Genomic DNA, 16243 nt, shown 5'->3' with positions numbered 1-16243 from the left:
CTTGGCTGCCTCCCATTAGGATAAGAAAACACAGATTTATTAATGAAAAAAAAGATTTGCACAGAAATCGCCATTAACTAACTCCAGTAATTCAGAAGCTCAGCTAACTGATACACTTTTTATTTAAAGATTTAAGAGGATATATTGGCAGAAATTGAATATAATACAATAAGTATGTTTTCTTTAGTGTATAATCACCAGAAAATAAGAATTGATGTGTTTCTGTTACCTTAGAATGACCCATTTAAATCTACATTAACAGAGCAGATCCTCCTCCATGGAGTCTGTCATTCGCACCATCATACAGTAGCTCAGAACAAACAAATCAAACACTGGCTTTAGATAGGGCAATTTGTGTTTTTGTCTTGGCTCCCGTAGTTCTCCTGCACGCTTCAAACACGGAAGAAGCCAAAGACTAGTTGTAATCTGCAACATCAGCTGCGCTAAATTCTACACACTAGACCTTTAAACAGTTGGTCAATAACTTAAATGTCACATTGAAACATTTTAGATGGTGGATTATGTACTTATTTCAGCAATAAACTTTCTAATTTTACCTCTGATATCTCGATTTAGTTGCACTTCTACGTAAGGATATTCTAACTGCTTTCCACCTGCTCTCTGTACTGTAGTAAAACCAAAGGGGTTTCACTACGAGATTAGTTTCCAATATAATTTTACAGCTGACTGATCCTAAACAGACTTTTTGACTCTTTAACTCAAACAGTTTGATGAAAGTCTGACCTGATAGTTTGACGTGCCTAATCTTTTATCAATATTAAGACATCACATTTTAAGTTAGGTATAGTTTTAACCTCTAACTATTGGTAAACCAGTGTCAGTGTGTAGCTTTTAACTCCAAGGTGATCATAATCACCAATAAAAGAAATGTGTGTGAGTGTGTCTGTGTGTGTGGTCGTCTAAGTTTGTGCGGGTGCGTCCTGGTTTCCCAAAATAACTCACGTGAGGCTGCCTATACTGTGCCTAGCAACAGTGTAGTTTTATTCACAACATGTCTGTGAAGGTCATAGTGATTTGAGTAGATGGATTTACAGGGCTGTTCTGAGAACAACATACAGTACATTGTTGCTTAATGCAAAGCGAAAAAGCTCCTTATCAAAGCCAGCGATCATAAAATAAGCACCACAATTAAAGCACCAACTTTTAAAATGATCTCACGTCAGAAAAAAACATGTTGTATATGTTATAGGCTTTGGATCGAGATTGAAATACATCACACACATCATGCAAACACTATTATAAAAGTCTTTCTTGTAAGATGAATGGTAATGTAAGCCAGGGCCGCAGTCACCAATTAAACATTCAGGGGGACCATTTTCAATTATCACCTTCTGCGACCCAAGGGTGGTCTGAGGTGAATTCCTCAGGGAAATGTTTTTTTTTTAAACTTGACATGTAAAGAGCAAATTGAAACAACAAAAGAAAATCTTAGATCACGGGTTCTCATAGTTTTGATAGCGGAGCACCATTTTATGTAACAGGCGTATGATTCATGCCTTTTATGACATACTATACTATAACTTTTAATTACATTTGTATTAAATGCAATAATAAGAATTTTTTATGACCTGTTGTTCTAAGACTTTTTATGACATACTATACTATGAATTATTTAACATGATATTCTGTGACATTTTTATAATTTTTTTAAATGACATACAACACTGACTTTTTTATGACAAGCAATACCATGACTTTTTTTTACATGTTATACTAGGACTTTTTTTGACATGCAATACTATGATTTTTTATATGCTATACTATGACTTTTTTGGCATGCTATATTATAACTTTGTCTGAATTTTTCTGGCATACTATGATTTTTTATGATTTTTGATACCCCGTTTTACAGCATTTTATGATATATTAATACTACTAAGTGAAATAGTCTACATAACACATTACATTACATTGTAGTTATCCACTTTTTAATACATTTGACAGTATCAAAAAAGAGAGACAGTGCAGTGTTTTATATATTTGTTGCACTAATCCAGAACAGTTGAGCTTCTGGGGTACGGCATCAACACTTGGACAAACCACACACATAACTGCAGTGCACTTTTATATACTAATGGCATGTGGGGCATTCTGAGCATATTTGAATATTGAGTACACATTATAATTACTGCCTAGATTTGAGAGCATGTGCAGGTTCAGGCTAATTCTCCCCTTTTTACTTCTGCAGGAAAAGAACAAATTCCAGGATATCTTTGGACAGAGGCCAACTAAAAGGCACCATGCCTTAGGAGTTACTCCCTGTAGAAAATCCTGACAAATGGTCTCAAACTCTGGGTCCTGTAGCTCCAGCAGCAGGCAGAGTGTATAATTTTGAGGTCTGTGATTGCATGAATGACTGAACAACTGAGAACAGAGTCCTGTGCAAGTGACCCTGCATCATGACCTCAGTTGAGAAGCGTCGCTCAGGCCGAAAGAGCGGCGGGCATCGAAAGCATAGCGATGGAGGCTATAGCGACACCTCCAGCGGTGGGTCCTTTCTTGATGAGACTGACCGTGAGGTCAGCAATCTGACAGATCGAGCATTCAGGAGTCTCTGCATTGGAGATGAGGCTGTTTACAATGACTCAGACCTGTGTTCGTCTTCTCCCTGCATCCAAAGAGACAGACAGCTGGCCTTTACCCACAGTGGCCATGATGGAGACGGAGGGGACAGAGAAAGGGAGGAACTTAAGAGAGCTGCACATGAGAGCTTCAGCCTCAGGATGCAGCAGTATGGACAGGACTGGATCCATGGAGGAATGTATGGGGCCGAGATCCAGAGAGATCCACAGTGGGAGGTTTATGGGGAAAGGACACAGGGGAGGATTTCAGCCACATTCCAGCAATCCTTTGTGGAAACTTCTCAAAAGGAGAAAGCTCTGAGGGAAGAACAGATGTCCTTCTTCAGCAATGGAGCCACAGAGTTGAGTTCGCAGCAACGCAGAAGCCGCTCCAGAGTTTCTTCACTGATCAGAGCATTTAACTCTGAGGGACAAAGGGATGGAGCAGGCATGGATGGTAAACTCAGAGAATGGAATGATGACACAAGCTGGGACAAATCAGCTCTGATGAGTATCCAGAGAGAACTTTCTGAGTTCTCTACATCTTACCACCAGAACTTAAACAGTGGTTATTTCCCCTCAGCTGGCCCGTTCTCATCCCAAGACAACAACTTCTACTCCTCTGACGTAGCAGCAGTAGCACACATGAATTCTGCGTCCTCTTTTATGAGATCTTCCCACAGTAAACACAGCATGTCTGCACAGGTCAACTGTAACTCTAACTTCTTTATACACAGTGAGTTTAGTCCCTTCAAGGTGTGGAGGGATCATAACAGGTTTCCCTTTCAACAAGGAGAAGTCTCGGGATTCATGCACTGTTCAGAGTTCCCTAAATGGTATGAGACACCAATGTACAAGGAGCTCTCACTGGAGGCCCAACCACAGGGTCCTTACAGGTTTGAGGAGAGGGGTTATAGACACCCAAGGAATAACTTGGCGCCTGTGGTTCCCCCCACTCTTCCACGCTCGACCTCAACATCCACAATGCGGAAGAAAGCCTCAGCTGTGGAGAAACGTTGTGAGTCAGAGTTGACAGGCCATTACCCCCACAGGATGCAGACACAGAGCCTGGGAACCAACCGACTCCCATCCCAGCGACCGTCAACTGCATCACCTAGCAGCGATATGTCTCGACGTGTCCAGGACACCATCAGCTCCGTCAAAGCCCTTCAGCAAAAACTCAAAATGATGACAGAGCAAGATATCGTAACAGGGATGACAGCAAATCAACAAGGAGTATTTTGTAGCAATAATAATTTGATTCCCTATGGGAACAATGCAAAAACAGAAGCACCAAATGTTGTCACCAGCAACACAAGCACCACTCCCTTCAACATCAGCCATCTGCTCACACCTTTAGTCTATGCAAATCAAGAAGCAGAGACATCAGAGGTCCGGCAATATTCAGCTTCCCCTCAACCTGTGGAACATGCTCCAGTGCGAGCAGAAAGCAGGGGAGCCACTCCTGATGTTAGGATGTCCAGCTACAAATCCAGAGCCACCAGCCTACTCTTCAATCTCAAAGACAACAGGAAAAGAGTAAAAAGCACCTACAGCCCCACCAAATTCAAAGGCTTGGAGACTCCGGAGAAAAACAAACATCCCCCTGTCCAGGAGCCAAGAGACACTGTAATAGACATCCCTGATTTCCCAGATCTGGACTTTCAATTTCTCCAGGCAGAGGAAACAAACAGGACAGCCTCACATCAGTATGTAAACCAGTACAAAAATCCTGGATTGTCATTTACAACACAAAATTTCCAACCTGCAAATACAGGCCAATATTCAGAATACACAAGTGATTACCAGACAGCTCAGATTCAAAGTGAGATGGCTCATCACCCTGGGTTCACTGGCTTCATACCTGAAAATTGCACCAGCAATCAGTTGGCTGATGGACAGAATTTCCATGAAGACTTATCGTCATTTACTCCCTATAATCAAGGCATGATCGATAATGCAGAGACTCTGGGAGGAGACGCATACAGGCTTAGCCCATCTTACACAGCAACAGAGACACCGCAGTTATATGCTGACAACAATCAACCCAGAGAATATTTAATAAGTAAGGCAAATGCTGAGCAACATTTTAATGAAACAGCGGGAGGGGAATTCACAAAGGTGGATAGATATCAGCAGCTCAACGACAACAAACATGATTACAGTAATGTGTCTTCACAGGATAGGTGGAGACAGACAAACAGCCAAGACCCAGAAAATCTCAGTCTGAAAGCTGCTGTCTCTCCATGGAAACAAGAGGTAACGGCCTTAGTGGAAAAAGACCAACATGCACAGGCTTACCAAAGAGCAGCTATGATAGAGGAAATAAATTCACAGAGAGATACATACAGAGGAGAAAATCAGCATTGTGAACTTGAAGAACTTGAGAAAATAGAGTCGAGGGAGAGTTTTGGTGTTGAGACATTTTCTCATAAAACAGCTGCCGTGGTCAATCCTAACATGTCAAATCAATTGCCACAATATGCTCCATTTACTAAGGACATGACAGAAAATTATGGACAACAGCAACTCGAAGCTTTTGACAAATATGAACTCCAACAGTATTATGGACTCAGTGAGGAAAATGACATGAAAGATAATAATTATTTGACACATAATTATAACATATATTCTGATCAAGAATACGGAAACCAGCAAATGTATTCTGATAAAGACAAAAGTATGATCACGCAAGAAACAGGTCAGAGAAAACAATATACTCCTATGTCAAAGGGCTATGAAATGCAAAGTCTCCAGCAAATACAAGTTAAACCGCAGTTTGAATATAATATGCAGGAAAATCCATTATCCAGCCTCCATAATGCTGCCCCTACAATGGGAAACCAGGTGAAAGACAGACAGTCTGCTGAGGTCAAGACTGAACAGGCCATGGCAGGGCACATGACAGCACAACACGCCCAAGCAGAGCTGGCAGAGGCTCAGTACTGGGCTCAAATGCAGCAGCCCAAAGCGGAGCTGGCTGGGTTAATTTTAGCAGGGCAGACTGGTTCAGAGACAGTCAAAGCAGAGCAGGCCAAAGCAGAACTAACAGCACACAAAAGAGTAAACCAGGCCGAACACATTAAAGAGGAGAAAAGAAAAGACAAACAGACAGAACAGTCCAGACAAAAACAAGAGCATGTTAAAGAGGAACAGACAAAAGTAGAGCAAAGCAAAGTGCAGGAGGGTAGAGAAGAGCAGAGAGGACATATTATAGAGGAAGCAGGAGCCGAACATTTGAGAGAGGAGCAGGGTCAGCAGGTCAAAGCAAAACAAGCAGACGCAGAGAAGCTAAAAGCAGAACACATAAAAACTGAACTGGCAGAGAGCAAGCAGGCTGCACAGGCAAGAAAAGAGCAAGTTAAAACCAAACAGATCAGAAGAGAAAGGATCACAGCACAGCAAACTGAGGAAGAACAGGTTAGAGCAAAACATGTTGAGAGGGAGCGGATGGAGTCAGAACAAATCAGAGCACAAAGGGTTAAAGCAGAACAAGCTGAGGCAGAGCATAGAAAAGCAGAACAAGCTAAACTAAAGCAGATACAAGAGCAACAAGCTAAGGCACTCCAAACTGAAGCAGAGCGTAGAAAAGCCGAACAAGCTGAAGCTGAGCGTAAACAAGCCGAAGAAGCTGAGGCGGAGCGCCGAAAAGCCGAACAAGCTGAAGCTGAGCGTAAACGAGCCGAGCAAGCTGAAGCTGAGCGTAAACAAGCCGAAGAAGCTGAGGCGGAGCGCCAAAAAGCCGAACAAGCTGAAGCTGAGCGTAAACGAGCCGAGCAAGCTGAAGCTGAGCGTAAACAAGCCGAAGAAGCTGAGGCGGAGCGCCGAAAAGCCGAACAAGCTGAGGCGGAGCGCAGAAAAGCAGAACAAGCTGAGGCGGAGCGCAGAAAAGCAGAACAAGCTGAGGCGGAGCGCCGAAAAGCCAAACAAGCTGAAGCTGAGCGTAAAAAAGCCGAACAAGCTGAAGCTGAGCGTAAACAAGCCGAACAAGCTGAGGCGGAGCGCCGAAAAGCCGAACAAGCTGAAGCTGAGCGTAAAAAAGCCGAACAAGCTGAGGCGGAACGCCGAAAAGCCGAACAAGCTGAAGCAGAGCGTAAACAAGCCGAACAAGCTGAGGCGGAGCGCCGAAAAGCCGAACAAGCTGAGGCAGAGCGCAGAAAAGCCGAACAAGCTGAGGCGGAGCACCGAAAAGCCAAACAAGCTGAAGCAGATCGTCGAAAAGCAGAACAAGCTGAGGCGGAGCGCAGAAAAGCAGAACAAGCTGAAGCTGAGCGTAAAAAAGCCGAACAAGCTGAGGCAGAGCGTAAACAAGCCGAACAAGCTGAAGCTGAGCGTAAACAAGCCGAACAAGCTGAGGCGGAGCGCAGAAAAGCCGAACAAGCTGAAGCTGAGCGTAAAAAAGCCGAACAAGCTGAGGCGGAGCGCAGAAAAGCCGAACAAGCTGAGGCGGAGCGCCGAAAAGCAGAACAAGCTGAAGCTGAGCGTAAACAAGCCGAACAAGCTGAAGCTGAGCGTAAACAAGCCGAACAAGCTGAGGCGGAGCGCAGAAAAGCCGAACAAGCTGAAGCTGAGCGTAAAAAAGCTGAACAAGCTGAGGCGGAGCGCAGAAAAGCCGAACAAGCTGAGGCGGAGCGCCGAAAAGCAGAACAAGCTGAAGCTGAGCGTAAACAAGCCGAACAAGCTGAGGCGGAGCGCCGAAAAGCCGAGGCGGAGCGCCGAAAAGCCGAACAAGCTGAGGCGGAGCGCCGAAAAGCCGAACAAGCTGAGGCGGAGCGCCGAAAAGCAGAACAAGCTGAAGCTGAGCGTAAAAAAGCCGAACAAGCTGAGGCAGAGCGCAGAAAAGCAGAACAAGCTGAAGCGGAGCGCAGAAAAGCCGAACAAGCTGAAGCAGATCGTCGAAAAGCAGAACAAGCAAAGTTAGAGCAGATACAAAAGCAACAAGCCAAAGCAGAACAGGAGAAAGCTAATGTAGCAGAAGTTGGAAAGTTCAAGGCAAACCACAATCAAAGTGAGGATGTTAAACAAGAGAAGGATCAGGCAGGTTCAGTTGAAGCAGTTCAGGTAAATGAAAAGCACCTTACAAGACAGATAAGTAAGTTAGAAGAGAGAAAGGCAGAACAGACAAGGTCAGAACAAACTAAAGTGATGTTAGCTAAAGCAGAGCTAGCAAAAACAGAGGACATGTTGGAGAAGGCTAATCCCCCAGTAAAACTAACAATGACACAGCAGGTTAGAAGTGAACCAGATAAAGTTGAGCGAGTTAAGACTGAGTTAGCTAAAGCTAAAGCAGAACTGGCTAAAATAAAGGAGAAAATGAGAGGAGAGCAAAAAGAGAGAGTCAGGAATACAGCACTCACAAAAGAAGATAAAACAGATGTTTCTATAAAGGTAAATGCCACTAAAAATGAAGAGTACAAAGATCAAGACCAGGCAATGCAAATCAGTAAACAGAGGGAGGACTCAGTTGCTGTCAGCAGTCAAAGTGTGGATCAGGCTAACCGAGGGGCTGATGATTATGAACGTCTTAGAGAGAAATATGGTTTTATTGGTACAACTTCACCAAAGAGAAACAAAAGGTCAGCTGCAGGAAATGTTTCTACAAATGATGCCAATGAAACACCAGCTTTTGACAAAGTTGATATAACAAGTAATGAAATATTTGGCCCTGCAAGCAAATTAGCAACAGTAGACACAGGAAATAAGGAGGATGTAGGCAGCTTTAAATCTGATGAGGTGACAGAAAGTCAGTATGTTTACAGTGAGTCTTCCAAAGAATTCAAATTATCTGGTGTTACTGATTTATCTACCAATGTCTATAAAAGAGCAAATAGTGACCCTGTTTCCAGTAAAGGGAAGGATGACAGCATTGAAAAGTTGGAAAAATGTGATCCTCTGAAACACATTGGTGTTTCACAGCAAAGAGATTCTGAATTAACCAAACCACCCCTCCTTGAGAGAAAATCCAAGTCATCCGAGCACAGTGTAGGTCCAGGTAAAGATCATTTTACCCCTCACAAAGCACTGTCCCATAAAGAGAGAGCTCAGACCAAGCAGGAGATTCTAACTTCCAAGATTAAAGCTCATGCCGAAAAAGAGATTTCAGCTATTAAAGAAAAGGGCTTTGCTGTACGAGATGGGTTTATATTAAAAAATTCTTCCAAGATGTTAGCAGGTAGTCAGAGTAGCAATATACGGCAGAGGCCGCCATCACAGGAAATGACTAAAAAGCATGAAAGCACAATGTCCACTAAAATTACACCAAAGCATCATATGGAGCCTTCAGGAATACAGATGGAACCAGTCAATTCTGTTTCACCTCCCAGCTCTGCTGCAATACAAGCCAAGCCTGCACCAACCACCAGTCACTTCGAAGACCACTCACAGAAACAAGAGCATAAACAATCAATGAAGAGTGAAGACAACGTGCCAAAAGCAACAAAACAAAGAGAAACAAAACAGACACGAAGTTTTACAGTGAGCAAAGATGAAATGGCAGAAAATCAAAAGAAAGACAGTCAATCAGGAATTAAGTCGCCAATACAAATTAAAGAGCAGGCAACCAAGAACATGAAAGACAAACAGGAAGAAAATTATGGAGAAAACTCTGGAAAACATAAAGAGAGACTTAAAGGCAATCCTGCAGTAAACAGTGACCACCTCAACAAGAAGAAAGATGATCCATCACAAGTTCGGGCTCTGGTTGAAGCTGAAAGCTCCATACAAATGATGACGGAAAAGGTTGAGAATAAACATGAAGCAGTTCATGAAGACTCGGCACCTTCATTAAATCTTGTCTTTGGCCAGAAGGAAACCCCAATAGCTGATGACAGCTTGCAGATCATGGGAATAATGGTAACTGTACAAAAAAGAAAGCCATCTGTGGACAATGGTCAGAGGAATAACAGTGCTCTAGAACAAATGAATGTAAAAGAGAGGGAAAACGGTAATTCAGAGCCAGATAAATGCCACCCCAGCTCAGGTTTGGAATTAAGCAAAGGAAATGTGTCTTCAAAGCTGGAGAACAGAGACATAGAAAACACTCATCCTACAGTGAAGGAAGATCAAACTAAAGTTTGTATGAATGATCATCCTGAAAATATGCAACAAACTTCAGTGCTAGAGACAACACAGAAAAATATGTCTGAGAATGTCACTGTGAAAAGGATTAATCGCAAACAGGAGAGTTGTTCTATAAATGCAAGACCCCAAAGGGTAACACAACCCCAAGAGCCACTGGCTGAAAAAGGTGTGTCCCCCACCATCACTGTACGTGCTAAAAATAAAGTGCTGGCTGAAACTAAACCCCTTCTCTACAAACAGGACATAATATCAAGTGAAACAAAAGACGGTACAAATGAAGTGCCAAAAGAAAACTCAGCAAAGAGAATAAAGAAAGACGAAGTCAAAAGTAATACTGAAGAGAAAAATCCAGAAAAAGGTTCAGCAGCGCATACCAATGAGAACTTTATGGTTAAAGTGGTGGACACAGCAATCAACTGCACAAATAATTCAAACCGAGCTGATGTTAATCATGAAAGCCAGCCATCAGTGAAAGAAAATGTTACAACTATGATAAATCCATCCAAAACCAGGGACGTTGATGGCAAGAGTGCTCCCCCAGTGGAAGAAAAGGGATGTAACGTAACACCACCAAAGCCATTTAACAAAACCAGTCCATCCAGCCATTTAAGTGAGAATGAAAACACACAAAACATCTCCAAAACATCTCCAAAACATCAGTATAAGGAGACACACATAGGAGAAAATAATCAAGAGGATGGTGAAGTGCATATAGGCGGCATTGCCATCAGAGTAGTTCCAGCAGTAACAGAGAAGGACAACATGATGGGAAAACATCATGTCACCACTGTCCCTTCTGATTTAGCTGCAGCAAATGAAAATAAGCAAATTGCATCATCTAGCTGCGAAGAAAAAGTAAACACTTTAAACAATCTTGAAACTTCAGCAAGCAGTGAGAAGCAGATGGAAGACAGATTGGAAGACAAATTGGGAGTACAAGACATGTTGTCCACTATGAGAAAACTGTCCAATTCACTGAAAATCAGTAATCAAGAGAGCAGCATAAACGCAACAAGTGAGAATACTCAAAATGGAAAGTCTGAAAAAGGAAATAAAAGTGAGAAATCAGAGGATGAATCAAAGATTCCACCAATAGAGGGGGATTACTTTCAAGTGCAAGGGGTAGCTGAAGCAAATAATGAACCACACAATCACACAAATGTTGTCGACACATCAGATGCTGGATCAAAGGGAAGGGAACGTCCAGGATTACTATCCAACAAGGCAGTTATCATCAGCAATGATTCATGCAATGAAGGAAAACATGAAGTCTTTGTTTTGGATGAAAGTATAAGGAAAACACTGGAATCAAGTTCAGTGGGGGTTAAAGATGAGAACATGAAAAGAAAAAACAGGGAAACAGAGGATAATCGTTCTTCAAAACAGAGTGATGGTCCCACAGAGAGACAGAGTAATAAAAATGAAAAGACGGATGATCAGGCTATTCTTATCAGGAAACATCACACAGAGAACCATTCCAGTATATCAGCAAGGGAAGGACAGAAAGACAGAAATTCACGCTCAACAAGGGAGACCACAATTAAAGAAAAAGCTGAAGTTAAACCAAAACCAAAAGAAAGGGTATCCACAATCCCTGAGATATCAGCAATTGCCGACTACGCCAGGTTAAAAGTAATCGTTTCAGATGACGAGACAAACACAATTCAGGAATTCCCACCCAACAAGAAGGAGGGGTTCTTTCCACTTATTCAGAGTCGTCACAGCAGACGCCCAGTATTTGCTGCTGACCCACAAGACCTCACTGTGAAAGAGAAAAGTTTGCCAACCAAGACAGAGGTCCCTGCAAAAGTGAACAAAGAACCCAAACCCATAGTGTTTCCCATTACAGAGAAAGAACACCAGAGGACAGGTATGTTCAAGCTGGGAGACAAAGAAAGACAAGAGAAAATGATATTAGATGCCAAATCCAACAAAGGTGTATTAGATACTGGGACAAAGCATGCACAACATCTCCAAGAAAGAAACGAGTCGTTAACAACTCATCTTAAGAACCAGCGATATGGAGAACAAGTGGCTGACACCGAAAGAGTTCATCAAGAGGAACAAAGTATTCTTCAGCCAAACAATACTTCCTTGCAAGCAACAACGTCGTTCTCTGCAATCAACAGACCGAGAAGCTCTTCTGTAAAGCCACTTGATGATTTCAATCCACACGAAAAGCTTTTGGGACAAATGCACAACATCAAGGAAAGCACAGTGACTAAGATCAGGGAAGAGAGAACAGAACAACTGAGACAAGAAAGGATTGCAAGTCAGCATGAAGAAACCAAAGTAAAACAGAGTAGAGCCAAACAGTTGGAAGAAGAACAAGTATCTGGGACAGAAGAGGAGAAAAGAGCAGAAGACATGCGAGTAAAACGTATATTAGAGGAGAATAGAGCTTCTCTGGCTGAGGAAGAGAGGAGAGCCTCTCAGAGAGAAGAGGAGAGGAGAGCCAGAGAGCGAGAGACCATTGCTTTGAAAATCAGGGAGAGGCGGGAAAAACAGAGAGAAGTAGAAAGAAGAGCAGAAGAAGAAAGAGCTGCTCAAAAAGAAGAGGAGCTGAGAGCAAAGCACAGAGAAGAAGAAAGGAAAATGCAGGAAACTGAGGAGAAGAGGAGAATAAAGATTGAGGAGGAGCATAGAGCAAAACTAAGGGAGGAGGAAGAGCGGATAAAAGCGAATGAAGAGAGGCGGATGGTCAAACAACAAGAGAAGGAGAGAGCTGCTAAAGAGGAGCAACAGAGGAGAGCTGCACAAGAGGAGCAGGAAAGGAGAGCTGCACAAGAGAAGAAGCAGAGGAGAGCTGCACAAGAGGAGCAGCAAAGGAGAGCTGCACAAGAGGAGCAGCAGAGGAGAGCTGCACAAGAGGAGCAGCAAAGGAGAGCTGCACAAGAGGAGCAGCAAAGAAGAGCAGCTCAAGAGAAGATGGAAAGGAGGGCCACTCTGATTGAGGAGCAAAGGCGAGCAAAACAGATTGAGGAGAACATACTAACAGAGAAAAAGAGGAGAATGCAAAAAGAGGAGGAGAAAGCTGCTCAAATTTCAGAGGAGGAGAGGATCAAACAGATCCAGGAGCAGAAGATTAAAGAGCAGAGACATAAAAAGGAAGAATGGATGAGAACTCAGAGAGGGGAGGAGACGAGGAGAGCAGCTGCAAAAGAGAAAACAGTTGTAAAACAAACAGAAGAAAGACAAACCAGAGATGAGAGGACCAGACTCCTTCAGGAGAGTCAAGCTGAACTGAAAGAGGAGGAGAAGAGAGTAGCACAAGGACACATAACAGCTCAAAGGGAGGATGATATCAGGAATAACAAGAGAGAAGAAGAAGAAAAGTTAGCAAATCACAGAGAAAAAGAGAAAGCCACTCAGTTGGAGGAGCAAAAAGGAGAAGCACAGGGCATAGATGCCCTCCAGTATTATGCCATCACTTCAACAGAATCAGAGAGGAAACCCAGAGAAAGACAACTGAGCTCCTCTTTACCTTCCCAACAAAGACACAATTCATCAGGGCTTGGATCAACTGAAGACACAGGATCCTACACAAGGCCATATCGACCACATGCTCCTGCATCTCCAGCTCCATCTCTGCCCCGCTCCAACACCTCCTCTCCTGCTCTGGGAGTCAAGCCCTCAATGTTCAGGGTGAAGGATAACACCATCAGAGGTTCCTCTTTCACCAAGTCAGTCAAACCACGTTTCCATAAGAACTTTGGAGAGGATTTCCGAGTGGGTTCACCCATGGAGAGGGGCGCAGAGAGAGGAGAGGAGGAACAAGAGATAATGAGACGCAGTGCTGGAACTCCTGTGCATCTCGACACAGGGTTAAACAGACTTGCTGCCATCAAAGAATCCTCCACTTTTCAGCCGGCATATTCATCCCAGGATTACTCAACCCCTTTTCCACAGCACAGGCCTTACTCCAGGAGGAGCATCGCTCTGGATGAAGACGACTCCCGCTCTGTTATCAGCAACATGTCCGAGGATGTGGAGAGTTTTGCCACCAGTACAGCAGACCTGGCGGATGTACGAGGTCTATACGACTATGAGAGGCCAGAATCAGCCTGTAGCTTCAGCAGTGATGTCTCCCGTTCTTTGGGCAAGCCTCCGACTGTTCCCCCAAAGAGTGAGAAAGCCTTACGCAGAGCACAAAGGTTGACTTCTCGAAGAATCAAGAAGGAGTTGTCCAAAACTGCAGCAAACAGCCACGCTGGGGTTGAGAAATCTCTTCAAGAAGTCCCTTCTGCCTCCTCCTCCTCTACTGAGGTACGCTCCTCCAGCCGCCAAGCTGTGGCTTCCCCCCATTTTTCCTCACCTGTCTCCCTTGCTCACGCTCCAACATTGGGGTCTAGCTTGCCTTCGTCACACACAGAGCATCAATCTTCTCACAGCTCTATCTATGCTTCCCCTCATGCCACTGGTCCTATCTCCCTTGCAGTTGCTTCACCTCATGCTACTGCCCCTGTTACCCTTCCTGTTTGCCCGCCTAATGCTGCTTCCCACAGTGCTGCTCCTAAGATAGTTGCTCATGTTCCCTCTTCTCCCACTCTCCATCATGCCAACCACCCAGCTCCAGTGACACAGTACCATGTAGAGTCAAGCTATCCCCAGTCCTACCCACTGACTCAGCGCAAGGTGCTGCAAGACCTCGGCTCTGGTCAGTATTTCGTGGTAGACGTGCCTGTTCAGGTGAAAACAAAGACTTTCTTTGACCCAGAAACGGGAAAGTATGTTCAACTGAATGTGCGCGAGTCTGGCCAGAGCACCTCCCGACCCCAGCCACAGCAGACGTACCCACAATCTCAGCTGCAACCCCAAATGCAGGTCAAGCTTCAACAACAGTCCCAGGCATCTCCAGCTGGCAAGCCTTTTGTGCTTTATCAAGGCAACCACGGTTATCCCCAAGGCTACCAACCTGCTATCACCTCCCACCAGATGTCACCCGCCCCTGTGACTCTCCACCAGGACCACCAACCTGTCCGGGAAAGCCACAGCTACGGATATCCAGCCCCCGAAATGGGACAGAACTCTGAAGGGCGTCGCTACAGCCCAGAGAAGACTCCATACATGGACACAGTTAATGATAAAGACAAAACATATAACACAGTTTACAACACACATGGCCCATATGAGTCGTTCCCAGAGTGTGACACAAACAGCCAGCTTGCAGGAAGCTCCATTTGTGAAAATGATAACTCAGCCCACTCAGGATATCAGTCCCGTGATATAATAACAATGGGTGAACTGGAGGACTTTATGGAGGTGTCTGACTGGTGAGAACAAAGATTGGTCAAATGGGTTAAATAGACAATTAGCTAAATAAAGTGTTGTAAAGTGTTTGTAAATGACCGAAAATAGTACCAGAATGTTTTTGGTTTGTAGTTTTAATAACTCCCCTTGAGATGCTGTTAAATTGCTGCTGTTTATTTTGGAGATTCATTGTTGAGCTATTTTTTTGTGTTACAGAGAAGTTCACCATTCCATTTGACTTTTGAATGTGAGAAGCTAAAATATTTTTCTTGTGTATACAGTATGATTAGTACCCCACTGCATTCTAAACTGAGAAGTATGTTATTATACATCGAACAGCAACAGTGCGTTAATAGTGTTTAGTTGTTTGGAGAAACACTGGTTTCTGCTATGAACACTGACAGGCCTGCTTAAGTTTTCATCCTTTTTTCTTGTTGGAGAAATCGTAATTGTGGCATTTTGTGATGCATGAAATATTGTTAAACCCACAAAGTCAATCAGACAGTGTAAAGCATAGTTTGTGTATTCAACCACTGTGTCAAAGTGAAAACATGGTGATGTGGTCGTTGCTGTTTTTAAGGTTTAATTTCATAAACTAGTCCATTTTTAAGAAGTTTGTGAGAATGTTTCTGTGTTGCTGTGAAACAGAGTAGTGTGACATGGACTTTTTCAGGCAATAAAAACAAACTTAATTCAAGCAAATAACTTCTCACCACAATGACTGTCTTTCAAAATCACACTGTAAAGATTATAAATAAATAAAAAAGGAAATCTAAAACATTGCTGCTCCAGGCTGATTTCATTTTACCACTCAGAAGGCTGTAATAACAATATAATATTACTGCCACTGTCATCCTGTTCTCACTCTTGAGATCAACCCTGGGTCTGAATGACTCAAAATGAAGAGTCTTTTTACTGAGTGCATAAGGAAATTACAAAGTGTTATTGAGAGAGTGCAGTTATATGTCCTGAGAGAGTTCATAAACACAAAAAGAGAAAATAACATTTTGGTAATGACATTTGTGTGTATGTCTTGGCTTAGTATACCTATGGGATCCAATGGTAGAAATACTTGTATGAAAATATTTTTTCTCCGATTTGCCTTGATTTACCAGTTAAGATTAAATGTACACCGCCTGCCTGCACATACACCCCAGCTTCATATTAAGTACTGCTGATCCCCTGAGAAGCAGTAACCTGCTTTGACCACTGCAGGGCAGAGGAGAGCGATTCCACTGGAGCAAAGACTTGAACTTGAGACTTATGTAAAGGAAAACTTCAGGGGAAACCCCAAATAAAAGATGTTAAGAAGACTTAATAGTCACCAGAAG

General features: G+C 43.4%; 1 protein-coding gene across 1 annotated transcript; it reads left to right on the top strand.

The window, feature by feature from the left end:
• The first annotated feature begins 2112 nt into the window (after positions 1-2112).
• Positions 2113-15660, top strand: LOC121954867. Its single transcript, XM_042502603.1, has one exon. The coding sequence runs from the start codon at positions 2421-2423 to the stop codon at positions 14937-14939; it is 12519 nt and encodes a 4172-aa protein (XP_042358537.1). The 5' UTR covers positions 2113-2420; the 3' UTR covers positions 14940-15660.
• Positions 15661-16243: the final 583 nt, after the last annotated feature.

Source organism: Plectropomus leopardus, chromosome 15, assembly GCF_008729295.1.
Source record: "Plectropomus leopardus isolate mb chromosome 15, YSFRI_Pleo_2.0, whole genome shotgun sequence".
Lineage (NCBI taxonomy): Eukaryota > Metazoa > Chordata > Actinopteri > Perciformes > Serranidae > Plectropomus > Plectropomus leopardus.
Note: the sequence above shows the minus strand (reverse complement) of the source record. Positions and strands in the feature narration are given on the sequence as shown.